The 26,519-nt window shown below is 40.6% G+C and overlaps 1 protein-coding gene across 1 annotated transcript; it reads left to right on the top strand.

Moving 5' to 3' along the window:
* The first annotated feature begins 11,996 nt into the window (after positions 1–11,996).
* Positions 11,997–23,325, top strand: LOC114557694 (collagen alpha-4(VI) chain-like). The gene is made up of 5 exons (XM_028581323.1): positions 11,997–12,065; positions 15,437–15,541; positions 19,466–20,083; positions 20,827–21,384; positions 22,573–23,325. Exons 2-5 carry the CDS (start codon positions 15,466–15,468, stop codon positions 23,157–23,159), a joined length of 1,839 nt encoding a protein of 612 aa, XP_028437124.1. The 5' UTR covers positions 11,997–12,065; positions 15,437–15,465; the 3' UTR covers positions 23,160–23,325.
* Positions 23,326–26,519: the final 3,194 nt, after the last annotated feature.

Here is a 26,519-nt window from a genome sequence, read left to right as displayed (position 1 = left end):
CTGTTGTTCTGAAAGATATTAAACATTCTGAACTTAGCAGAACCTTTCCTTGTTTGTTTTTTTCTTCATATTTGCAAAGTTAAGTGATTTAGCATTTAAATATCCATTATTACAAGCTTCAGTCTCAATTTAAAAAAGCGATTAATCGCGATTAATTACAGCAAATTGTACAATTAATTAGTTAATTTTTTTTAATCGATTGACAGCCCTAATATATATATATATATATATATATACAGTTATATAAATGAAGTAAATTCTGAATTATAAGATACTGTAAGACAAACCGAAAGGTTTAAAACAGTTTGTCTATGATATGGCCACACGTGTTTTTAATATGGTACAGAATTTGGGGAATCCACAAGTAAAACGTTTTTGTTCCATATTCATCTGTCATGATGAGAAATTGGATTTCTCGAATGTGAGTCAGTAAGTGTGAATTCACAAACCCAGAGTTTACAGAGAACCTCTTACTATCAAAGACGAGAAGAGATTTCTCGCTTAAGTCCTAGATATAACGGCTTTAACTTTGATTGTGCCTAGGAACGATCCAAGCTGCACGGTGACGACTGTGTTTACTAGTCCGGGACTAGTATTACTGTCCTTCGTGTGAAATGGGAGGACAAGGGAGTAAAACAGAGGCCGGGAGGGCCTTTTATGGGAATCATGACGGATGGATATGGACACAGATACACATTTGCAGATACAAATTGCTCTGCATTCATGTGTGCATTGTGTTTCACAAGTTGCAAATACTTATGAGACTGTTTTAGCACCATAATAAAATGTGAATATGAGCCTCACGTTTTCAGCTGGGTTTTGATTTCTTTGGTAGTTTCTCCCTTAAACCAGCAGGCGGCGCCATCAGACAGGACACTCAGCAGCAGGGATGTAGAGGAAGTTAAACCAAACACACGCAGTTAAACTGATGACTCACAAGTACTATTCTACTTTACACTTTTAACTACATTTATTTGACTGTCAGACAAATGTATAGTGGAGTAAAAAGTACAATATTTCCCTCTGAGATGTAGTGGAGTGCAAGTAGAAAGTAGCAGAAAATGGAAACACTCAAGTACATTGAATTTGTCTTTAAGTAAACATCTTGAGTAAATTTACTTTGATTCCATCTCTGGAGAAAGGCGTGTAACTGAGTGAACCCCACTCCTGTTAAATCTTGTCAGTATAATGAATTGTTCTGCCTAAAAAAGAGGATATTCTTACCTTTTTTGTTTGGGACAAGACTAAACCAGAGTTAGACCGAACCTTTTCTTTTTAGTGCTACCCTCAGGACAAAATATCCCCTTTTTTTTAGCAGAACATCCAGTGGTGTAGTCTACGTCATGTCTACTGTACTCCTTACGTCATCAGTGGTTCTCACACCTTTTTCAGTAATGTTCCCCCTTTGAACAGCAGAATAAAGTAAGGAAGAAAGGCAAGACTAGGTCAAAACAAACGACAAAAACTTCTAAAAAAAGTGGCACACTTCAAAAACAGTGACAAAAAAAAAAAAGACTGTTGAAGTAACTACAGCTTTGTAATTGAAAAACATTTTGCAAAAAATGTCACGTACCCCCTACAAAAACATGGTTTACTCCGTAGGATTATAATGTAAAACAGATGCTGGCTGCTTAAAAAAGATGCCATGTGTGAACATAGCCTTAGCTGTACTTTTGGGAAGCAGGTTATCTTTCATATTTTTTGGAGGGGGGACAAACACCTCTTCTAATTATTTAGGGGGACGTTTCCCCTGTATCCTCCCTGATATCTAAGACTATGCCGCAAACTGAACAAACACAGTATAACCACTACTATAATCCAGGCACGGCGCCAGGATTCCAGTTTTGGATGGGCCAGACCAATTGTGGGTGGGCCTTAAATTAAAAACGTTATCAAATCCCTGTTTAACCTAATACAAATGACTGACTAATATACTGTTATATTATATATATTATATGTGCTTACATAATAAAGATTGTAATAGCTTGATGCTATTTATATGTTTTTGCATTGTAAAAGGTTTCGGTGCAAAGGACGGACCTAGCCGCGATCGCTCTCCTTGGTTCTGCCCAAAAGAAGAGCGCTTTGGAATCTCCATTACCACCATACCTGGCTGTGCTATAGCGCATCTCTCCTAACCTAAGGCCTATAGACTGTAAAAGTGGTCAGGAATCTAATATTTCCCCAAAACATAGTTTAGTTCTGCTCGTATAACATGAGGCCGAATATTTCACAATTCTCTTCAATTGTTTTCAACAATATACAAATCAACAACACTGCCCAACAGTTTCAATCAATACTCGGCCACAGAACATGTTCATTGACAACGTAATCTGTCACGTAAAACAAGACTCAAGTTATTTCCTTACTTTAGTGTGATGATTCATGTTATAAACATGTTAAACAAAAATAAATAAATCGCATTAACAAGCCCTAAAGCATTATTGGCCATAACAAGAGAAAACCATGAACAACTTGACAACAGTAACCAGCTGTTATAGAAATAGAACTGCGCCTGCAGCTCTGTAGCGGGTTATGAATTGATTATTTTAATCCATATATCTCATATAACAACATAATACAATACATGCAGAGTAGCCACATACCTTACTGTTATCCTCTGGCGGTCCTACACAATTAAACTCCCTAAAGCAGAAAGTACCGGATACTTTAGCACTGGTTGAGTTGCGGGCTCATCCACGGAAGACCGATCCACAGGGCTATATCCATAGGAGCTATATCATCCACTCGCGAGGCAGAGGCAAAGGCACTATAGCACCGGCGCTGGTCACGCTGGCCGCGCTTGCCACGCTGGCCGCGCTAGCATCGCTAGCATCCTGCGGTGTCCGAGACAAAGATGTGCTCGGCGTTGTGGATCTCAGCTCTCCTTCATCTCCTGGTTGCAGCGATGACTCTGAGACCGTTCGTGCACGTTTAAGGTACCTAAACAACGACTGTTGCAACCTTGTCCTTTACTGGAAATGATTTTCACACTCTCAGATCACTGGGAGCTAGCCTAGCCTAGCCTAGCCTAGCCTAGCATACCTACAAGCTACATCCGATCCGAACCTCACTGTCTGCTGAACTTGCGCAGAAACATAAAAATAGACATGACCAGTTTTTTTTATTGTTTTTGAAAACTAAATATTTAGACAATTTTAGCACAAATTATGAGATTATTTGCAGATTTTTAATAATTCTTCACCAAATTATAATATATTAATTAATTAATGTTTTTTGAGGACATGTTTTGGGTGGGCCTGTTGAAAAGTGGGTGGGCCTAGGCCCGTCAGGCCCACCCATAACGCCGTGCCTGCTATAATCTAGACCAGTGGTTCTCAAGCTTTTTTCAATAATGTTCCCCCTTTGAACAGTGTTTTTTAATTTTATTTTTTAATTTAACCTTTATTTAACCAGGTAGACCGTTGAGAACATAGACTGTATATTATTAATAATATACTGAAAGCCGTTGCTAACTCCGACCATACAGCTGATGAATTCATGTGACGCTACAGAGGAAAGGACTCATCCCTCTAAAACACATTTCCCTGTTTCCTTGTTTCTACAGCAATGCCTCTTTTCTCTACACTCTGCACACTGGCTGCAGGGAAACCTGGCTGAAGCATCAGAAATTTTCTCAATGATTCAAGATGTTCTCTACTTGTGGGACATGTGTCCTGAAATGCACTGGAAATCTGGACCACATTTCCTTCACTTGATATCAGACCCAGTCTGGGATTTTACCCCTTCCTTTCTTACTCTTTGCTGTCTTCCACCACAGGCCTTTAACCCAGGAGACGGGGGTCTGTGTCCCATTCTTGTCCCGCGTGTCACTTTAACGTACATTTTGTAACCCACGGTCTTTTCCTAACCAAGTGGTTTAACCCTGCACGTTGAAAAATTATGGCAAAGGGGGTCCAGACCAGGCGTCAGTATTTGACGAGTTGGGAATGAGAATGTGTAGGGTTTGTGTACTTTGCCAGATGTTTGTTAGGTGTCTGCGTACAGATTTTGTCGCCCCAGTAAGATCGCATCATGCAAGATGTAGTCACGAAACATTACAGGTGTGTAGTTGAGATCAAAATGAAGTACTCAAAACTGCCTCTGTGGTAGTTCGCTACAGTAAGAGTCTCTAGTACCACATTTTGCCATGATGGCACGCACACACACACACGTACACACACGTACGCACTCATGCTCGCACGCATGCACGCACACACACGTACGCACGCACACTGGCTGAAAGACGTGTCCCTTTTTTGATATCTCCTCGCTTGAACCAGAAGTTGTTCTTGCCCTCCTTCCTGAAGGCCGTCTCAAAGCTCTTATTCCTGCCCCAAGGATGGAGGAGGGATCTCTGAGGATGTATGAGCAGCCTTCCTGGAAGCCGGGCAGCTGAAAGCCATTGCTAACTTTGCCCATACTGCTGATGAAGTTGTGTGTGTGTGTGTGTGTCTGTGTCCGTGTCTGTGTGTGTTTCTCTGAAAAAAAAACACAAACAAGAACATTCACACAACTTCACAGATACAACATAAAACAACAACAGACACTCCTTCAACTGGCATAATACATGGTGTGATGTACTACAGATATTAAGAATTAAAAGTGTTTACGTCTGACTGCTCAAAAGCCCGTCCTTAAGATGTGAAGAGAAAGTGTGTTGGGAAGTAACTTCTCATCTGATTTGATACAGTGTTCCAGAAATTAGAAGCTCTTACAGAGAAGCATAAGTGAGTAAAAGCATTGGTCCTAAGAGGGACTACATAGTCCCCTCTTAGGACAGATCTTGTAGCTCTACTGTTGGAGTATTTCTGTTTTATGAAAGCACAGAGTAGTGGTGGAGCCTTACAATTTAGAATAAGTTTAGAACATGTCAAGGGAAAAATCAAATGTATTAAAGTACTATTTTGAGCTACTATACTACTACTGTACTCCTTTACACTTTTAACTACATTTATTTGACTGTCAGACAAATGTTCATAGTGGAGTAAAAAGTACAATATTTCCCTCTGAGATGTAGTGGAGTGTCTTTTATATATTTGAACATATAGAAAAGACAAATAAAATTGAACAAGAACAAAAACCCTCGCCCACCCTCAGCAGTCTCGAGTTAAGAAAAACAAATGAATAAACAAAGAAAAAGAAACAAAACACAAAAACAAAAATCACGCCTTGCCTAGTCACTCTCCTCTAATTCTTGTGGTGTTGAGGTCATTAGGACTGATACTTGTGCTGCTGCGTTTTTCCATAGGTCTATAGTTGATGATTTTGCTTTGTTAATTCTTGCTGTAGAGAGCTCAAACATAACTATGTCTAGAAAATACACCAACCACTGTTTTATACAAAGCGAGTGGGGGGGAGCCAGCACTGAGCTATCATTTTCTTGGTCGCGGTTGAGCCAGCTAGCTAAACTTTCTTCTGTCTCTCAAGCAGGTGTTATATAGAGTCGTCATTAAGTAACAAAACATTCTGGTCAGTAGGAATTCGACATCCTATCACATCAGATATTATTGATGTCCTATGGATACTTGCATCAGTTTAGCATAGATCTTGGACATTAATCCTTTTGCAGGAAAATCAACAAAACATTTAATTGGGGTGTTCAAATGCCACTTGTTGGTGTAGCGTAGGTGCTCCACCACCTGTTTAAAGTTGGTCAATATGTTGGTGATACTAGAGCCATGGACTAGCATACACTTTTTTGGGCTCACACCTGCAAAAGCAAGGTACTGCAGTCTTAGACTTCCAGTGAGGTTTTGCTCTATTTCTCTCCATGGGACTGTAGATGAGGGGTCTATCCACACTCTGAGGGTCCTGTAGCTGAAAGGCTCTGTGGTACACTTTAAGGTTGGGGAGGGCCAGTCCTCCTGTGTTTGAGGTATGTTGCAGGGTATCAAGTTTCTTCTAGAAATTTATCGGTGGAGGAAAGGGGATCCTTGTACTTAATGCTACATTGTGTAAGAATTACTCCCATCTAACGTTGAGATCATATATCGCAAACTCTCTCTCGCCACGCAGTATTGTAGCTACGGTAGCCTTCACGCTTCATAAAGCGAAGGTGTACAAAAGGCCGTCTATCAGCCGTCATTGTTGGAGTTCATGCGTTCTCTTAATACATTCATGAGTTCACGTCGGAGAGTGGCGTGGACACCACCAGCGGGCACGCCGTGCGCCACCCGACGGAAAGGAGAGAGAAAGAAAAGGAGACTGCAGCGGTCCAGATGATACCCATTAGCAGCTGTGAGTCGAAAATGCGAAAGGTGGAGCAGTATAGCCTGTATGTCCCTTACCGGCTAACGTAGGCTAAGATGGCGCATCATCATGGAGCGTCTGCCCCAGTTCAAGCAAGTGCAAATGTAAAATCCCACGCTAATAGGAATACTTGAAATTGATGGTGGTGGTAAATATTCATGAAAAAGGACAAGTTTGTGAAGGGCAATACAGATTTTGATAATGAACAACTACAAACGTTACACACTGGGGATTTAAGAAATTCACACAAGGAACTATGTTCATTTTAACAACAGTGATCCTGGAGCATAATGATGCCATCAGCGCAGACCAATTGGCCAGATCCCTTTGAACACTATTTAATACAGTTTCATAGTTGTCCTGGACAACTCGCTGTAGCAATGCGTGAATGGTGATTATCAAATATGTAATTAAGCTTTGGGTTGGTATTGTGACACTAATGGCTGATGTCACCTGTCCGTTGTTCAACAGAAGAAGATTAGATTTATTCCAGTTGATTTTATAGCTGGAGATTGAGCCAAATTCGTTAAACATCTTAAGATTTTTTGGGACAGAATCCTCAAGGTCAGAGATGTACAGCAAAACATAATCTGCAAATAACGATATTGAATTGTTATTGGAGCTAATCTGGACATTACATATTTTATTTTGCCTTATGGCTTGGGCTAACTGTTAAAGAGAGATCGCAAATAGCATCCCTGTCTCGAGCCCCGTGCGACAGGGAATGGCTGTGAATGCAGGTCATTGGTTGAGACTATGGCTGTGGGATTCGCATATAAAGTATGTACCTTGTCAATGAATCACGTCCAGTGATAAAACTGCTGCCGTTGTTGGAAGGTTTTTGGCTTCTTCTATTACATGGAATTAATGTAGTGGAGTGTTTTTTTATATTTTTGAACATATAGAAAAGACAAATAACAAGTCTGCAGCATGACGCTTTGGTATAAACCCTGATTGGTCGGGGTGGACTAGCTTCTCAATAAAGCGTTCTAGGCGTAGTGCCAAGACTTTGGAATAGAGCTTAATATCTGTCCCAATGAGGCTGATGGGCCTGTAGTTTGAACACTCCGTAGGATCTTTGTCCTTTTTGTGTATGACCGAAATTAGTGCAGTGTTGGTTTGTTGATGAAAGGTGCCCCTCTCTATGGCCGAGGTTAAAGTTTGTAAGATGGTAGGTCCTAGTATGTCAAAGTATTGTAGCAGAAGTTCTGATGGAATTCCATCCAACCCTGGTGTTTTCCCTTTCTTAGTTCCTCTAACGTTATAGGTTAACCCAGTTGTTCTGCCTCCTCTGGGTCATGAAGAGGCGGTTGTAGCTCTTTCAGGAACTTTTGGCACTGTGTCAGATCCAGATTGCAGGAGGATTCATACAACTTTGAATGAAAGGATTGTAAAGTGGTGGTGATATCTTTAGGATTCGTTGAGATACCTCTGTCTGTGTGGATGCTGATGATAGCAGCTCTGGATTTGCTTTGTTTTAATTTCAGAGCAAGCAATTTGCTTGGTTTGCCACCATTAAAATAGTAATTTTTCTTCACTCTGTGCATAATGAATTCAGCTCTCCTTCTTAGCAAATCATTTAGCTCTGCTCGACTTGTGACTAAAAGAGTATGTGTAGATTTAGAAAAACACGTCTTCAGAGATTGTTCTAACGATTTACAATGTTCTTCCAACTCCACAATCCTTGCCTCTCTCCTTTTCTTCAAATTGACCGCAAAGGAAGATGTGAAATCTCTAAAAAAAACTTTAATGGCTTGCCAAATGTACGCCGGGTCTGAAACTGAGTCAGTATTGAGTGATATAAACTCTGCCAGTTTGTCTCTAGACCCTTGTATCAAAAGCTTTGTTTTGGAGAAGGGAATTTTTAAATTGCCATCTTCTAGATCTTTCTCCTAACATATCACAACACAATGTGGTTATCAGTGCACTGTGATCAGACATAATTGCTGGTTCTATTGCTATCGTGTGGAACATTGCCTTAAGCTCACTGGAGAATAAACAATGCGGGAATGGGTGAAGTGACGTGTGGAAAAGAAGGTGTAATCCTTGCCAGTAGGATTGTGCATCCTCCATATGTCTGTAAGATGGTGGGATTTGTTTTTGGGCTTTTGTGTGATAGACCCCTGATCCATCCTGGTTTAAATCTAGTACTTTATTCATGTCTCCCCCTATAGTTAGTGAATATTCATTGAGAGAGAGCAATTCATTGGTTGGGGGAAGAAACTTTCATCATATGTAGCCGGTGCATATACTGAGACAAAGGCTATTTTCCTACTCCTTATCATGGTACATATATAAGATATTCTGCCTGAAGAGTCTTTACTGCTTTTGTCTACAGTAAGTGCAGATTTCCGTGACAGCAACACAATGGAGCCCTTGGTTTTGGTGTAGTCATCAGATGAGGCAGCAACCTTAAAGTATTTATTTTGTAGACGATTTACACCTCTTTTACGTAAGTGTGAGTCCTGTACAAGTGCCACGTCTATGTTTTTCCTTCTTAAATAATCCAGGAATTTAGCTTGTTTGATCGGCCCATTTAGCCCCCTGATGTTAACAGAAAGGATTGAAAGCTCAGCCATCTTCAAAATTGAAACGCATACATTTCTCGAGTACCCTACCGGATTTTGCTGACAAATGTGTAGCAAAGGTTGAACTGTTAGCTCTGAGCAAGGTGTGACAAAAACATGAAAGGTAAAATAAATCCCCTAACCCTCTGAGACTGCAGACTCCCTCCTCTATTTGTAAGATGCGTAACCACATCAAACGCAGTTTGCGCAAAACTCCAGCTCAAAACTCCAGCTCAAAACTACACCTCCTGTCTTAAGTCACAGGTTAATTGAAACAGGTCTAGTGACTTCTTATGTTAAACATGAACAATATTATAAACACCTTCAAACTATTTCTGGACTAAGCTGTGTGAATTACAGACCAATCTAGTTGGAGCAATAAGCAGACTATGAGCTGAACAGACCGTATACCTCATGTTCTTTCAGTCCAGCTTAACTGTTAACAAACAGTCTGGTTAAGTGTACGTTTAAAGCTTAGTTACGTAACTTACATAGCGCATCCTCAGGATTCATCATGTTCCCTTTTTTCAGCCCGATTAAGGTTCCTCAAAAATATAGATTATAGACTGAGTAGCCAGCATTCATCATTCCTTACAGTCTGGTTAGATGTCCCTTCAATGGTTGGTTTCCAAACTTACAAACACCGTCCTCCAGTCAAACTAGATATAGTGGCCCAAATACCATTAGTCCACAGGTGCTGAGTCCTCCAGTCGCGGCCCCCGGCATTGAATCAAAGTCCCACGGTTGCTCTCCGGTTCCTCGCGGCGTGTCCTCCTCCTCTTCCTCTTCTAATTCCAGCCAGAAAACACCACGGCTTCAGCGAAGGCAAACTCTTTCCCCTCACGTGTCGTTCCCAGGGCAGCGCGACAGATGAACGAGTCCGAGTTGCGTTCAGCGTGCGGTGCCAGCTCGTGTTGTATCCCTTTAGGCAGCCGAAGCTGCTGGATCTTGAGTGTGACGCAGTCAGATTGGTCCGGCTTACATACCATGCTTTCCTGCTTCTCAGGTTCTGCCCCAATGTGTTGCTGTGAGGCATTCATTTCGGCCAGCACTCCCTTCACTTATTTAAGCACACTTAGCTGCATCGCCAAGACCCGGTCAATTAATTCCTCCATATTAGAGAACGTGTTCACATTAGCTACCACTCCATTAGCCGCAGACATGCTAGCATACTTCTCCGAACAAGTAGACTGCCCAGGCGACAACGAGACCTGCTCTTTCGTGCCTGCAGGTGTTTCACCGTGTCACCGTGACAACAGACAAAAGATTTGGTGTCAAAGAAGCATAGCGACCGCTGGTCACGTGCTTCTCCAAAGTCATGTCCCTTTTCATCTCCTCGCTCCTCGATTGAACCAGAAGTTGTTCTGGCCCTCCTTCCTGAAGGCCGTCTCAAAGCTCTTATTCCTGCCCCGAGAATGGAGGATAGAGGAAGGAGGATGGGGGAGGGATCTCTGAGGAGCTATGAGCGAGGATGGGGGAGGGATCTCTGATGAGCTATGAGCGAGGATGGAGGAGGGATCTCTGAGGAGCTGTGAGCGAGATATAGAGAGCAGCCTTCCTGGAAGCTGTGCCGCTGAAAGCTGTTGCTAACTCCGCCCAAACAGCTGACAAATTCAGGGGAAAAGACATCTCATCCCACTAAAACACATTTCCTTGTTTCCTTTCTTCTTGCAGGATTTTCTTGCAACTCTCCCATGAATTCCTTGGTGGGAGGGCCTAAGACGCAAGGAAAGATATCAATTGAATGAAAGCAAGTGAAGGAAATGTGGAAGCAATTTAACCACATGAAACGTACCTACAGAAAACAACGTTGTGGCTGGTAAATTGGTGGACTTAACCCTCGGGGTTCTCCTCCCGCGTCATTGCCTTGGACACTATTTGTTTGTGACTTTTGGGGTTTTATCGCTTTTTAAATACTGAAAGCAGAATATAGTCTTTTTGTTTTGCTGAAAAAGTGAGTAAATCAAAATCTAGTGTAGTAGCTCTATAGCTGTAAGCTTGTAAAGTGCCCCTTGACTTTATTTAATTGGAGTTTATTGGAGGACTTCACACTTTGTAATATGGTCCTTCATTGTAAGGAAGATTAAGCCTCAGAAACGATGCCGATCAGGGATCAATCTCAGCAATGACTTATATTATAACTAATTCATGAAATGACAAATAATTGTAACGATGAAATATAAGACCCAAGCTGTAGAAAAAGGTTAAATGTTCAAGTTTCCATGTTCATACTTGTCTCTATTGACAGAAAAAATTCACTTTCTTTCTTCAGAATTTGCTTAAAACTTGTAGCTGTCCCTCTTCAACTGTTGTCCAGCACACAGCTGAAACCTTTTCTCCAGAAATTCCCTCTGTCGCCAACACACATATGTTTGCAGCTCTACAGACCATGCAAATTCCACACTAGGACTGTGAGTTTTGCCAATGATTTCCCAATTTGATTCAAGTCAGCTTCACAAGGTCCCCATTCGATTACATTTCCGATTCCATATCAATTAGGTTAGGGCAATCTCTGTTACAATATCAGCTCCGTCTCCCCACTTGAAAGCCCGGTGTGTGTCACAAGATGCAGATTCGGACTTTCGTACCAAATACAGTACGTTCTGGCAGGATATCTTTGTGTTCTAAGACCGGGGAAGCTCAGTAGTTAGCGTGTAGGCTTTATGAGAGAGAGTGTGACGTGAACACGTTCAAAGCAGACAGCTGTCGGCTATCGAAGCAGCGAACACATTGCCAGTTTATGGTAGTAAATGTACAGTGTAGGTTTCAGTTTGTCTCTGAAAGCCCTAACATAAGGGGAATGGATTGGAGTCGTAAACGTTCAGACAGAGGAACTATTTCCTAATTATGAAGACACAAACAGGAAAATGCATAAAACGAAAAGGACACAGACTGGAAAGCAACAACTCCTAAGTTTGTCTCCTTGTCTTTAATCGTGCAAATGATACCAACGTGACTCATTGACCTAACCTGTTTTTCTATTTTCTATGTTTGTCTCTGCTATTAGCCCATTCTTTCTGTATTTCATTACATGTTTAATCCAGGAAAAAAAGAAAACTCATGCTGGTGTCCAGGCCAGAAATAGGCCAGGCTAGATTCCTGTGAAATTTGTTTTTGCCAATTCGGATTCACACGGCGACTCTGTCCTACCCCTCCTCCTCTTCTTCATCCTCCAAAAAACGAGCCTGCAGCTACTGTGGGACTCCTGTGTTTGGGGGCAGGGGGAGCACATGCCACATCAGATCTGTAAGTAACTTTGAATTTCACTTATGTGTGCAGTGATGGAAATGTAACAGCAATGTGGATTTTATAAGTTTGATCTGTAAACGTAAAGGTGTGACGTTTAAGGGCTGAAAGAAAATCATAATCACAATTACTTTGGTCAATATTGAAATCAGGATTATTTAACACAATTCCTCGTTGACTCTTGGGAAGATGTTGCATGAATTGAAGTTAAAAAAGTCAGTGAAACATGAAACAAATCAACAGTAAAAACACGTGGAACTGTGAAACGTCCCTTCATACCTTCCCGTTTGAACTTCTTTTCTTCATTCTTCATACAGAAGACAAGACTGAATAAGTGTTTACTTGCAAAATGTGATGTGCAAAATAATAGTTTTTCTCGATTACTTGCTTTTTATGACTGTTAGGAGTCAAAATCACAAACAAAATTGGATTAATTGCACAGCCCTAGTGAAATGTGACTGAGCTGACTCACCTTTAAGGATACTGATGAAAAGAAAGACTTATTTTGGGATGTTGTTTCTTTAAAGATAGTCATCTTCAGTAGGAACCAACGGGCTCGGAGCTGAGAGTCAGACATGTTGTGTTGTTGTGTGGTTTCAGGTTTATTTTGACAATAAAACAAATCTAAAACAACACCAGAACACATGATATCCTTTGTGGGACTGCAGCGACCCAGGTTCTATTCAGCCCGAAATAATTTATTCTGGAAGATGGGTCAATCATAAGCGGAATAGATAAGCACATGAGAAGCTGGGTCCCGACTATTTTAACAATAGCCAGATAGATTATGTTAAAAGGATTGAAGAATGAAGGGGTGCCGTCAATTTACGTGTATGTGTGTGGGTGTGTGTGTGTCTGTGATGGCTAGGGGTGGCGGTGTTTGGAAAGATGTAATATAAACGGTTTGCCAGATTGGATGTTTATACTAGAAAATGTGGAAAGCAGCCGAACTTTCTGGAGGCTCCTAAGAAGCTCTTTGCTCAAGAGAGACTTGTATGTTGGGCTCATGGTGATGTCATTTATACATTTCGTTTATTGTCTATTGTGTTACTATTTTGTTGAATGGTCTGGAATATTGTAGTTACTGTGTTATGTTGCAAGTTGTATGTTAAATTACATTTAAAATTGTTAATCACAAAAAAAAAATAAACAAAAGGATAATCCTTGAATGAGCAAAGTAACTAATATGCCAGTAAGAAACTGTGCCCTCTGGTTGCTATATGCTACACAGGTTTTTTTTGTTCATGGAGAGTTATCTGATTCTATGCTCTCTGTTGTGCTAGTACCAGTTATTACAGATAAAGTGGGGAAGCTGAACAGCTCAGATAATTACAGGCCAATAGCTCTGGCCAGTGTTATGTCCAAAGTGCTGGAGAGAGTTCTACTGTGTAGACTTGAGAGGTATGTCCTGTCTACTGTCTATAACCAATTTGGTTTTAAACAAAAGCATGGCACTGACTTATGTATTTTTGCACTAAAGGAAATTATAGATAAATATTATAGGCAAAATTGTTTTTAAAATTGTCTAAAAGTGGGGTCCCTGGTGTTTTAATTAGAATCTTGGTTTATTGGTACTTGTATCTGACAAGGAGAGTGAGATGGGGGAATGTAACATCTGTTCCCTTCCAATCAGAATCAGAATCCAAACGGGCTTTATTGCCAAGTACATTTTTTTGCACATATAAAGAATTTGTCGGTGTTGTTGGTTGTCACACATTCTCTAAATTCCAAGTGACCAAATGGTGTTCGCCAGGGCGGAATTCTGTCTCCTTTTCTTTTTAATATGTATATGAATGATTTGTCTTTGATTTTAAATGCATGTGGTACAGGTTGTAGGGTTGGTGACTCACTACTTAATCACCTTATGTACGCAGATGATTTGGTCATTTTTAGCCCATATAACTAGTTGGAGCTTTTCAAAGTGATTCAAATCTACACTGTAAAAAAATAAAAAAATACCTATAATAGTCCAGCAGCTGGGGTGCCCAAAAAAACATAAATCTTAAATTGCTTGGGATGATTCAAAGTGGGCCCTTAGAAAGAAAAGGGATATTCACACTGTGAATATCCTTTTTAAAAAAAAAGAAAATACTGTAAATCCTCCAACATAATATCCTACTGTGAATTTCACAGTAGGATATTATGTTGGAGGATTCTTTTCTTTAATGTTTCTGATTCTGTATTGACGTGCAATGTTTTCCTGTGCTTGATCGGCGAGAGGGAATGCTTTGCAGCATACCATCGAAAATAACGTGGCCAAGGTTCCCATAGGTTCTTATTTTGTTTGTGCATTTTATTTGAAAGATTTGTTTTGTTTTTGAGTTCATTCAATGCAAGAACAAAAGTTCTTTGGAGATTATACACAGCACAGCTGAGAAGTTGGAGGGGGCCCCATATACAATTGTTGTCAAAATTGTTGGAATTTTATGCAGAAAATGGGAGCAAAGTTCTTTTGTTGAAATAAAATGTACTTGACATGAATTGTTTCCTGGTATTTTTACATTTTCAACTTTGTTTTTGTCTTTGTAGGTATTAAATGATCATTTAAATGCTATTATACATTTATAATTATGTAATAGGTACTTTTACCATCAAGCAGCATCTCAACCATTTGGTAGAGGCCTATATTTAAAAGACTGGGGGGTATATATTTATTTATTTTATTAATTGTGTTATCAGTGCCCCAATAACTTAAAAAATGCAAACAAGTAATTTTTACATTGTTTTTTTCTTGGAGTGAACATTAAAGGGTTATGTATGCAGATGATTTGGTCATTTTTAGCCCATATAACTAGTTGGAGCTTTTCAAAGTGATTCCAATCTACACTGTAATAAAATAAAAAAAATACCTATAATAGTCCGGCAGCTGGGGTGCCCAAAAAAACATATAAATCTTAAATTGCTTGGGATTCTGTATTGATGTGTACATTTGGATGTAAAGCTGTTTTAATATCAACACAAAACCTGAGAAAATTAAATAACATAAAAACATGACCCTCCTTTTTTAGTTGTCTTGCTTTAAATGTCCCATATTATTCTCATTTGGAGGTTCATTTTTGTATTTTGGGTTTCTACTAGAAGATGTTTACATGCTCAGGGTTCAAAAGTAATGGTTTCCCGATGGCCCGGGGCAAAGTAAACGCCACTTGGGGCCAGTAACTATAATATAAAATAAATATAACAACCTACTGGCCTATTTGGGCATTATCGTATCATAATCATTTGATTTGAATGTGCCATTGGCTAATCGAAAATTGAGTTGGTGCTTGATGCTTTCAACATGTTTTTTGACATATTTTATCATATGTTTTATTTTTATAATGTTTTTGTCTAGATTTGACGAAACAAGTCCTGTTCTATCTGTGTTGTAGGAATCGAGAAACTCACGAGCCATCCCAACATGATGGGAAGAACCAGTTTTGCCTTCAGCCTCATCATAGCAGCATTGCTCTCTGGCATCGCTGCTCAGAGAAGAGGTGGGAAGTTGTGTTTGATGTTAAATGAGCCGTCAAACACAGTATATGTTTGGGATTCATGGTTTACTTTTGAAAGAACCCTGGGACAATAAAGTAAATTGATGGGTTCCATGTTTAAGAAAAATTTTGAATAAGATTTCAGACTATGAATGAGTAGAAAACAGAAGAAAATATATGTAGAATTTTAAAAAGTACAGTAACTTCCATTGTGTACATCACAACCGGTGATTTTGGAGCTATGCTTTCCATTCAAGAATCTTCCATCAGTTTATCAGAATTTCTTTGTTTACCTGCAGATAATATAACATTTTTTGCTCTTATTCTGAAAAAGACAATATTCCTCTAAGCTGTTTACATGGCTAATGAAAGAGAATATTCCTGTTAACATTGGATCTATGAAGTTGAGAATCTTAACCAGAGATTAATTGATTGATTGATTATCTCACCCTGGCTCTAACCCTTATGGTCTACTTTACATTTGGTTTACTACTCTTACAATCTGCAGTCCACTTTGGTAGCCATTTTGTCAAAAAGTGCAACTGGATTTCCAGTAAGGGTTTTTGAAGAACGCAGGAAAAAATTTGCATAGGTAGGTGTAGTTAAGGTGTCAGTTTCTACGCAGTCTTTTTCAAACATATACTAAGACAAAAGTGTACCTGTTCCAAATGGCCCACTCAAAGCCTGCCATCATAGAAAAACGCGAGATGTGGTGAAGTTTACAAATGGCAAATGGGTATTCACGGTGTTGGACCTGCTACACATGAGAAAAGTAGTGGTATTAAGGCTGAAAAAATAATTTGGCACAATATTGTTTGTACAGTCAGCTTATGCTTGTCAAAACCTGAAAAGTTTGTATGCATCTTTTTTGGGTTGAAAGGTCAGTTAGGCTGAATTATTTGACCCCTCCTCAACTATGACGAACTAGCTATAACTTTGAGAGGTGGTGGCTGGGAGGAGCCAGACAATATTGACTTGACTGTATTAAACTGTATATGTGTGTGTATATATATAGCGCTGCAAACCCTTAGTGTTCTCTCAATGAGCTTCATGAGGTAGTCACCTGAAATGGTTTTCACTTCACAGGTGTGCCTTGTCAGGGTTAATTAGTGGAATTTTTTTCCTTATTAATAAAAAAGCAAAGGGTGGCTACTTTGAAGAATCTAAAATATAAGACATGTTTTCAGTTATTTCACACATTTTTGTTAAGTACATAATTCCATATGTGTTCATTCATAGTTTTGATGCCTTTAGTGAGAATCTACAATGTAAATAGTCATGAAAATAAAAAGGAAACGCATTGAATGAGAAGGTGTGTCCAAACTTTTGGCCTGTACTGTATGTATATATAGAACATCTCCGCCCATGCCATACCAATGGCAGCTTTGACGCACAGCTTCTCCCAGGTAACCAAAGTAGGGAGGGTTGTGGCATGACTGTAGGACTTCCTTCTGCATGGATGCTGGAACTAATAACAGCAAGGTTGGGTGCTGGTCTTCAACTCTCTCCCAGGAGTAATAGAGGACTCCTTGTCTCAGTGTGACTTGGGGCCAACAGAACCAGAACTTCCTCACTGCAGGGCTCTCGAGCATCACTTCGTCTTTGTTGCCTTCCATGTGTGAAGGGTGGCTCGGATGCTGAAGGCTAAGGGATTTAAGCCAGTTGGCTTCTGGGCTGTCTGGCAAGGTTGCAGATGGCTGATCTTCCACTGACTGAGTGCCATCGCCATTTGTGTCGCTTTGGGGCTCAATGCACCTTACTGCTAGTGGCACAATGTCATCAACATCATCTTCAAACTTGGCCCACTGCTGGTGAATTCTCGCAGTTAGTGTACTGCTTACCGGCTCAATGCTCGATGTGGAAGTCATATTGGCTTAACTCTTTAAGCCAGCGAGCTAGCTGTCCTTCAGGGCACTTGAACTCAGAAAAGCCAGGTGAGCCTGCTATTGTCGGTTTGAAGTAGTCACTCACAACGGGTGACGCAGTACCTTTACTGAGCTGGTGTAAGGTGGCTGCTGGCATATGTCAGAACTCGCTTTTCCCCCCACAGGACTTGCGACAGGACAGCTCCGACACTATTGTTAGAGGTGTCTGTATCGAGAATGAACTTGCCTTCAGCACAAGGGTAGCCCATACAGATGCAATGGTCAGTTTTTCTTTGAGCTTAGTAAAAGCAGCTTGGTGCTCGTCAGTCCATAGGAACACAGAGAAGAGAAGATTTTGAAGGGGGCTTGCCAGCTCTGCAAATCTTGCGACAAACTTGCAGTAGTAGTTACATAGCCCTAGGAAGGTTTGCAGCTGTTGCAGGTTGTTGGGGGGGTTCCACTGCTGTACATCTTTGACAAGAGCTGGTTTTGTTCCGACTCCTTCGCCACTTACAATGTGGCCCAGGGAGAGAACTTCTTCTTGAAGCTGATGACATTTTGATGGCTTTAGCTTTAGTCTATAGCTTTGAAACCTCTGAAAGACTTGCTTAAGCCGATCCAAGCTTTGGTCCACTCCGTTGCCGATGACAATGACATCATCCAGGTAGATAAGAAGGGTTTCCCACTGAAGGTCTCTGAGGACAAGCTCCATTGCTCTCTGAAACATACTCGGCATGTTACAGAGTCCAAATGGCATTCGGGTGTATTCATAAAGGCCCTATTTGATGATGAATGCCATCTTCTCATGATCTTTGTTATCCACTGCAATCTGCCAGTAGCCAGACTGAAGGTCAAGGATAGAGAACATGGTAGCTACACCAACAACCTCAAGGCATTCTTCAATCTGGGGCAGTGGATAAGCATCCTTGATAGATTGTTCAAACAGCGGTAATGCCATTTATGGTCAGGGGAATTTGTAAACTCTCACCTCTCTTCTTGGTGCAGCCAATCTGCCGACCTTGTAGTTGGGGGTCTGAGTTAGGGGCTCCATCTGACTGCAGCAGGTAGTCTGTATGCCTGTCACTGTGGTTACGTGCAGCCACTGGGCCGGGTGGCCTAACACAGTCCTTTCTGAAATGTCCTGTTTCCCCTTATTTAATACATGGGCTGGCTGCTCCACGATTTGGGATTGGTGTTTGAGAGCGCCCTCTGTTGTGTTGCACCTGCTGATAATTTTGTTTTCTTTCTGGTACAAAGCTTCGGGCTGCTTTGAGCTGTTGGGGTCCTGTGTTTGTAGACTGGAGATTTCGTCCTTGTCGGAGTTCTCCAGGCTTTCTCCTTATTGTGGTTGGGGGGGTCTTTTTTCCCAAAGCATTGAGTGAGTTGATCTACCAGGAGAACATAATCTTCCCTTGTGCGCTCTGGTAGTGAGCAGACTTACCGCACTGCAGCTCTTCTTAAACACTCATGCAGCCTGTCCACTCGTTCTATGGCACTCCACTCCTATTTCCTGGCTTGATGTTCAAACGGCATCAGAAAAGATGTGGCTAGTTTAGGCCTCTGGGCTTCTGGCAATGTGTTGTAATAGGCTCCAGAATTATTTTGCCTCCTTTCATCATGGTACACACGACAAGGGATCTTATTTTACGAATTTACTTGGCTCCGGTAACAGGTTAGTTTATAATCACAACTGATGTTGTTCTGGATGATACACTGCATTGTTTTGGCGTCTGACACAGACAGCATTTTAGCTTGTCCATGCAGGGAGCCGTGAATGCCGTACGACTAGTAGAACTGAATAACAAATCTTGCTAAATTTAAATGGTAAAACGTTATCTAGATAGCTTCATTGCATTTACTGACTTAACACTTGGCTCGGAAAAATTTAAACAAAATACAAGGCTATGCTTATAGGCTTATGAACAGTTTAAACTGCTTTACACTATATATATATATATATATATATATATATATATATATGTAATAATTTAATCTTCAAATATATATTTGAATGGTTAAATTGCTGACGGCTCAAGTTAACTTATCACACTCCTTTCCACAGTTTGCAGAGGAGCCAATATTGCAGACATTGTGTTCATCGTTGATGAGTCGGGAAGCATTGGACAAGAAAACTTTAAGCTGGTGCGCAATTTCCTGCACTCGATTGTGAGCAGCCTGGATGTAAGACCGAATAAAGTCCAAGTGGGCATTGTTACGTACAACGAGACGTCCACAGCACGGGTCTACCTCAACACGTTTGATAACAAGAAGGGAATCCTCCAGTTCATCAAGATCCTGCCTTACAATACAGGTGGAACGAAGACTGGAGCTGCCCTAAACTTCACTCGGGACAATATCTTCATTGAAGAAAAGGGCAGCAGGAAAAGTAAGGGTGTCCAGCAGGTGGCGGTGGTGATCACAGACGGTGAATCCCAGGACAGCGTGCTTGAAGCAGCAATCAGTCTCCGTCGGGATGATGTCACCGTATACTCTGTAGGAATCAAAGATGCCAACATGGAAGAACTGAGGGACATGGCGTCTCAACCCACTGATAGGCATGTTTTTAATGTAAAGAGTTTCACTGAGCTTGAGGTCCTGAAGCACAGCCTGCAGAAAGTCATTTGTGAAAACATCATTGACCAAGACAAAGTCATTGCAAGGGAATCCGAGGCCAAAAAAGGTTTGAACCACTGTTTTTTCGTAGTCTTCTTTTGTTACGTGAATATTGACAAGTTCCATAGACACAAAATAATCAACATTTAAATATGGCATTAGTATTTAAGTTGTAACCTACATATTAAATCAATGTTAGAAGAACATTACCCTTCTTTTGTTAGTTGTCTTGTTTTTAAGTGTCCCATATTATTCTCATTTTGAGGTTCATTCTTGTATTTTGGGTTTTGTACTAGAAGATGTTTACATACTCAGGGTTCAACAATAAAGGTTTCTTGATGGCCCAGGGCAAGATAAACGCCACTTGGGGCAAGAAAATATAACAACCCACTTAAGGGTGTGCAGTGAGATTACATATTTGGGCCATATTATTGCAAATGACCTGTCTGATGACAAGTATATCCATATGCAGTGTCGGAAGCTGTATGCTCAAGCGAACATGCTGTGTCGTAAGTTTAGCATGTGCTCTGTACCTGTGAAGATCTCAATCTTTAGAGCGTATTGTAAACCTTTGTATACTGCCTACCTGTGGTGTCGTTATAAGCAAGGCAGCATTAGAAAACTCATAGTGGCTTATAATGACAGCAGGAGGCTGCTGCTGAGAGCTCCAAGAAGCTCCAGTGCAAGCCATATGAAGACAAAATAGCTATAAGTTTGAGAGGTGGCTGGGAGGAGCCAGACAATATTGACTTGACTGTAATAAACTGTAACAAAATGTAATAATGTTTATGTTTTTTCTTCTTCTTGCAGCTTTGGCAGAAAGGTATGCAGATATTTTCTTCCTGGTGGACAGCGGCATAGCTCAAGGACAGTTTGTGTCTTTTAAGAACGACCTTGTGAGATTGATCAATCAAATTAACGCCGGAGTGTCCACCTACCGTGTCGGTGTGGCGCAGTACGGTCAAGATACCCAGGTTGAATTCCTTCTCAATGCTCATCAAACTAAACAGCAACTCCTGTCTGCTGTCAGAGGTTTCCGCCTGCGCCCACAACCCAACCAACCACGTAACCTGGGTAGGGCTCTGCAGAATGCCAACACTCGCTTTTTTACCAGTGAGGCGGGGGGTCGTGCACACCTAGGTGCCCGACAGTTCCTGGTCGTTGTGAGTGGAAGAGACTCAGATGATCCTGTGTCTAAGGAAGCTCAAAAGATCAAATCAGCAGGGGTTACTGTTGTTGGGATGAGTGCAGGTGCAAGTATGGATGCCTTACTACGTTTTGTTAGTTCTGAGTACGCATTTGATTCTCCCAGAGTACTTATTTTGAAGGATTCCATCATGACTGAGAAAAAGGACGACATTACTGAAGGTGAGAATCGTCATTCCTTTGGGCACTCAGCCACCTAACCAGTCATAATTCTTGTTGTTAGTGTCTGGAAGTGGACATTGTACAGCTGCTTTACAGGCAGAGAGGAACAAATAAGACTGACTATCTGAGTTAATTTTTGGAGAAAAAAAAGTTATTGAATGGTTTTATGAGTGTTAAATGTAAAGTAAATTTTAATAAAATCACCTTTACATTTTTTTTATGCCATTATTTTAACCTAGCTGCCTTTTAGGATCACAAATCACCAAACTATAAATAATTTCAACTTCAAATATATATTTGAATGGTTAATTAACCGACGGCTCAAGTTAACTTATTACACTCCTTTTCACATATTTTCTTTTCTTTAAAGTTTTATTTTTTTGGGATATTTTTTGGCATTTTTCCCTGACATTCATTTTGACAGGGTTATTGTTTTTCTTTACTTTTTTTCTGACGTCTTTCCTTGGAGTTTTTTTTTTAGAATCTTTTTTTTTAATTGCCCATTGAACGCTGATGCTTTAATACTCCAAAAACACTTAAACAGGGCGGAATTCTGTCTCCTTTTCTTTTTAATATGTATATGAATGATTTGTCTTTGGTTTTAAATGCATGTGTTACAGGTTGTAGGGTTGGTGACTCACTAATTAATCACTTTATGTACGCAGATGATTTGGTCATTTTTAACCCATATAGTGCTGGTCTCCAACAGCTCTGAGAATATGCACACAGTATGGTGTTAATTTTGAAATAAAATACAATGCTAAAAAGAGAGACTTCTATCTGTGTGGCACTGTACTTAGGGTGTGCAGTTTGATTACATATTGGGGCCATATTATTGCAAATGACCTGTCTGATGACAGGGATATCTATAGGCAGCATTGGAAGCTGTATGCTCAAGCGAACATGCTGTGTCGTAAGTTTAGCATGTGCTCTGTACCTGTGAAGATCTCACTCTTTAGAGCGTATTGTAAACCTTTGTATACTGCCTACCTGTGGTGTCGTTATAAGCAAGGCAGCATTAGAAAACTCATAGTGGCTTATAATGACAGCAGGAGGCTGCTGCTGAGAGCTCCAAGAAGCTCCAGTGCAAGCCATATGAAGACAAAATAGCTATAAGTTTGAGAGGTGGCTGGGAGGAGCCAGACAATATTGACTTGACTTGCCTTTCTCTTTTTTTTGCTTTGGCAGCTTGCAAGATTGGCGATATTGTCTTCCTACTTGATCAGTCTGGCAGCATCGACCAAGATGGACACAATATCATGAAAAACTTCACGACAACATTAGTCGACAGCTTTGAAGTTGGTGAAGACTTGGTGCGTGTTGGACTTTGCCAGTTCAGTGACAAACCTAAGGATGAGTTTTACCTCAACAAGTACTACAATAAGGAGGATTTGAACAAACACATCCTTGAAGTGGATTACACAGGTGGAGACACCTACTTAGGGTTAGCCTTGGATCACATTAAGGAGTACTTTGAGGAGTCACAGGGCAGCCGTGACCAGGTCCCCAAAAATCTGGTGGTGATCACAGATGGTGATTCTCATGATGACGTGGAGGATGCAGCTGAAGTTCTCAGGGATCTGAACATTACGGTGTTTGCCATTGGTGTTGGAGACGTCCACGACATGCAGCTCCTGCAGATTGCTGGCACCCCAGAGAGGATGTTTGCTGAGCGGAACTATGATGTTTTGCACTCTATCAAGCAAAGGGTGGTCGATGCCATGTGTGATGACCCAAACCCTCCCCCACCCTCATTACCCACAGACTCCCCATGACCCCCAAAATCCACCATAGATATCACCATGAGATTTGGAGGAAGGAGCTACCTGTAGTGGAAAGTTTTTATCTGTCACACTGATGTGTGATATTTCTTTCATATATTATCCATTACTGCATGTTTTTTATATTTTCATGACTTTATATGTATTTACTTTCATACTATACAACATTTACTCTGTTTTCTATATTACATTATAATATACCAGTTATAGGGATCCATTATAAGGGCTCTATTATCTTAAAGATCATGTAGCTGATGTACTTGGCCGTACCTGGCAAACGGCCAATACCCTGAAGCTGCTCAGAACTCACCAATAAAAACCTCACACACTTTCTCAGACTTTCTCTGTTAAACTGTCTCCTTCTACTTGCAAGAATAATAAAGAAAATGACACGGATAACTCCAGTGTGTCAGACAATCTTAATTTCCAACTTCATCACCAAACACCAATAAGATTTTTCCGCAACAATTTGGTGTCAGAAGTGGGATCGCGTGCAAGTTCGTCTGGGATCCAGAAGGTGCAGAGCCTGATCACCTTTCCTCTGCCTTCACAAGAAATGGAAGAAAAAATTAGAAGAGGAGAGGATAAAGGCGCCTGACGGTCACCGATCGACTCCACATCGATCTAGACAAAAGTAAATAATCTCCTAAATTTGGTAAGAAGTTGAAATATCATTTTTTCTTTTGGAAAATTGAATTTTAAATCAAAATTATATATATATATATATATATATATATATATATATATATATATATATATATATATATATATATAGACAGTTATATAGACATATACATGAAGTACATTTTGAATAACAAGATACTGTAAGACAGACCAAAAGGTTTAAAGGGATACACCACCGTTTGTTGAAATAGGGCTTATCACGGTCTCCCCTAGCTGTAGATAGGTGGGCCAACGCATTTTTTGTGCATGCATTGTTTTGGTCCGGTGCAACACCGGCAGCGCCACCGCTAGTTAGCTTAGCGTAGTGAATGAAATCCTATGTTGCCAGTTAGCATGTTGTGAGTAAAAGTGAGCCAACAAAAGACAAAAAAACAACCTAATTACTTGCCCTGAGACAAAAAATGCATTGGCCCACCTACCTACAGCCAGGGTAGATCGTGATAAGCCCTAGTTCAACAAACGGTGGCGTATCCCTTTAAAACAGTTTGTCTATAATATTGGCCACATGTGTTTTAAACGGAATTTGGGGAATCCATAAGTAAAACGTTTTTGTTCCGTATTCATCTGTCATGACGAGAAATTGGATTTCTTGAATGTGAGTCAGTAACTGAATTCATGAACCCAGAGTTTACAGGGAACCTCTCTTACTACTGAAGACGAGAAGGGATTTCTCGCTTACGTCCTAGACATAACGGCTTTAACCCTTGTGATGTTTTCTCGTTGACTATGAAGTTGTTGTCTTTCCGGGTAAAAAATTAAAATGAACTTTTTTCGGCACTTTATCCAACTTTTTTCGATGCTTTTAACACTTTTTGAAACGTTTTTCTCAATGTTTCTTTAAATTCATGGTCAATGAACCTAATTTATATGACATTTTAGCAAATTGTTTTGTTAAAAAAATGCAGAAATTATGAATTATCTTGACTATGAGTAAAAATCAGAGGATGACAGACTGTCGAAGTTTAGTCAGGATATGGTTTTGAAACCATTTCCAACATTCTTTTCAAATGCTATAAAATTAAATAAAAGACCCAAAATTTAATGGAAATAATCATCATTCTTTTTAAATGTTGTATGGGTTCTATACAACGTACACCCACATTTTTGGGCAATTTGTTTGAAAGAAACCCTTTGAAAATGGGTCAAATTTGACTTGATTTGATTGAGGACAACACAAGAGTTAATTTTGATTGTGCCTAGGAACAATCCAAGCTGCACGGTGACGACTGTGTTGACTAGTCCGGGACTAGTATTAAGGTCCTTTGTGTGAAATGGGAGGACGAGGGAGTAAAACAGAGGCCGGGAGGCATTCAGTGTTCCTCAGATTCTCATGGTGAACACAGACGGGGCTGCCACCAACTCTTACATCCTTTTGTGGGAATCATGACGGATGGATATGGACAGGAATCATAGAGATTATGGATTTCCAAAAGGGAGGATCTTTAGGTAAACCTAAAAGGAAAATACTGAGAGACCATAAAGAATAAGTTAAAAAAAAGAAGGTAATGATGGTTCATGAAAAGTGGAACATTAAGGCAGTTAATGCAAGAATAAGATAAGATTGAGTCTGAGATTTGTAACATTAAAAGGGGGAAAAAGCTTGTGAAAGGGGGAGATTTAAAAATTATTGAAAATAGTGAAATCTGTTTACGGCTGTGGGATCAGGAAAGTGAACGTAAGGAGAAAAGAATAATAATAAAGGAAAGAAAGAAACTAGAATGCTAAACGACTATGTCTTAACCCTTGTGTTTTTTTCCCATTGACAACTTTTTGGTTCAAAATTTAAAATTAAAACTTTTTGAATTAAATTAGTGTCTTTCTCGACACTTTTGTCACTTTCCCCGATGCTTTTGTCACTTTTTTCCAAGTTGTTTTTCGATTTTTTTCTGCACTTTTTTGACATTTTTGTCACAGTTTTTTTTCAAATGCTGTACTCTGTACCCCCTGCAGTCCTCCAGAGTACCCCTAGGGGGACACGTACCCCCTGCAGTCCTCTAAAGCCGTGGTTCCCAACCTGGGGTCCGGGCACCCCCAGGGGGGGGCGGCAAAGATCACAGGGGGGGCACGAGTCTCTATCTGGTTTGAGGTTGAGGTAAAAAAAAATGTTTTGCACATGTTAAACAAATTATGATAATACACTAGAATATCTAATATATACAAAAGTCTGTATGAAAACTATATATTTTGTTGTATCCTCATTTTTCCTCTTTATCAAAAAAGAAAGTAAGGCTCTATCTCGAGAGTTACCTCAACTTTGGTTTCGGGTGGGGGTGGGGGGGCTCAGCTTTTCTTAGACATGAGTAGGGGGGGCGCCAAGGAAAAAAGGTTGGGAACCACTGCTCTAAAGTACCCCTATAGGGACACATTACCCCTGCAGTCCTCGAAAGTACCACTAGGGGGTTACGTACCCCCTGCAGTCCTCCAGAGGACCACTAGGGGGACACGTACCCCCTGCAGTCCTCCAAAGTACCCCTAGGGGGACACGTACCCCCTGCAGTCCTCCAGAGGACCCCTAGAGGGACACATACCCCCTGCAGTCCTCTAAAGTACCCCTAGAGGGACACATACCCCCTGCAGTCCTCCAAAGTACCACTAGGGGGACGTATACCCCCTGCAGTCCTCCAGAGTACCCCTAGGTGGACACGTACCCACTGCAGTCCTCCAAAGTAC

This window comes from Perca flavescens, chromosome 6 (assembly GCF_004354835.1).
Source record: "Perca flavescens isolate YP-PL-M2 chromosome 6, PFLA_1.0, whole genome shotgun sequence".
NCBI classification, from domain to species: Eukaryota; Metazoa; Chordata; class Actinopteri; order Perciformes; family Percidae; genus Perca; species Perca flavescens.
Note: the sequence above shows the minus strand (reverse complement) of the source record. Positions and strands in the feature narration are given on the sequence as shown.

Excerpts from the sequence above, each read along its gene's own strand:
- LOC114557694 (XM_028581323.1), top strand. The coding sequence starts at position 15,466 with ATGATGGGAAGAACCAGTTTTGCCTTCAGCCTCATCATAGCAGCATTG. Across the intron at positions 20,084-20,826 it reads GGAATCCGAGGCCAAAAAAG|CTTTGGCAGAAAGGTATGCA; the intron begins GTTTGAACCACT and ends TTCTTCTTGCAG. Across the intron at positions 21,385-22,572 it reads AAAGGACGACATTACTGAAG|CTTGCAAGATTGGCGATATT; the intron begins GTGAGAATCGTC and ends TTGCTTTGGCAG.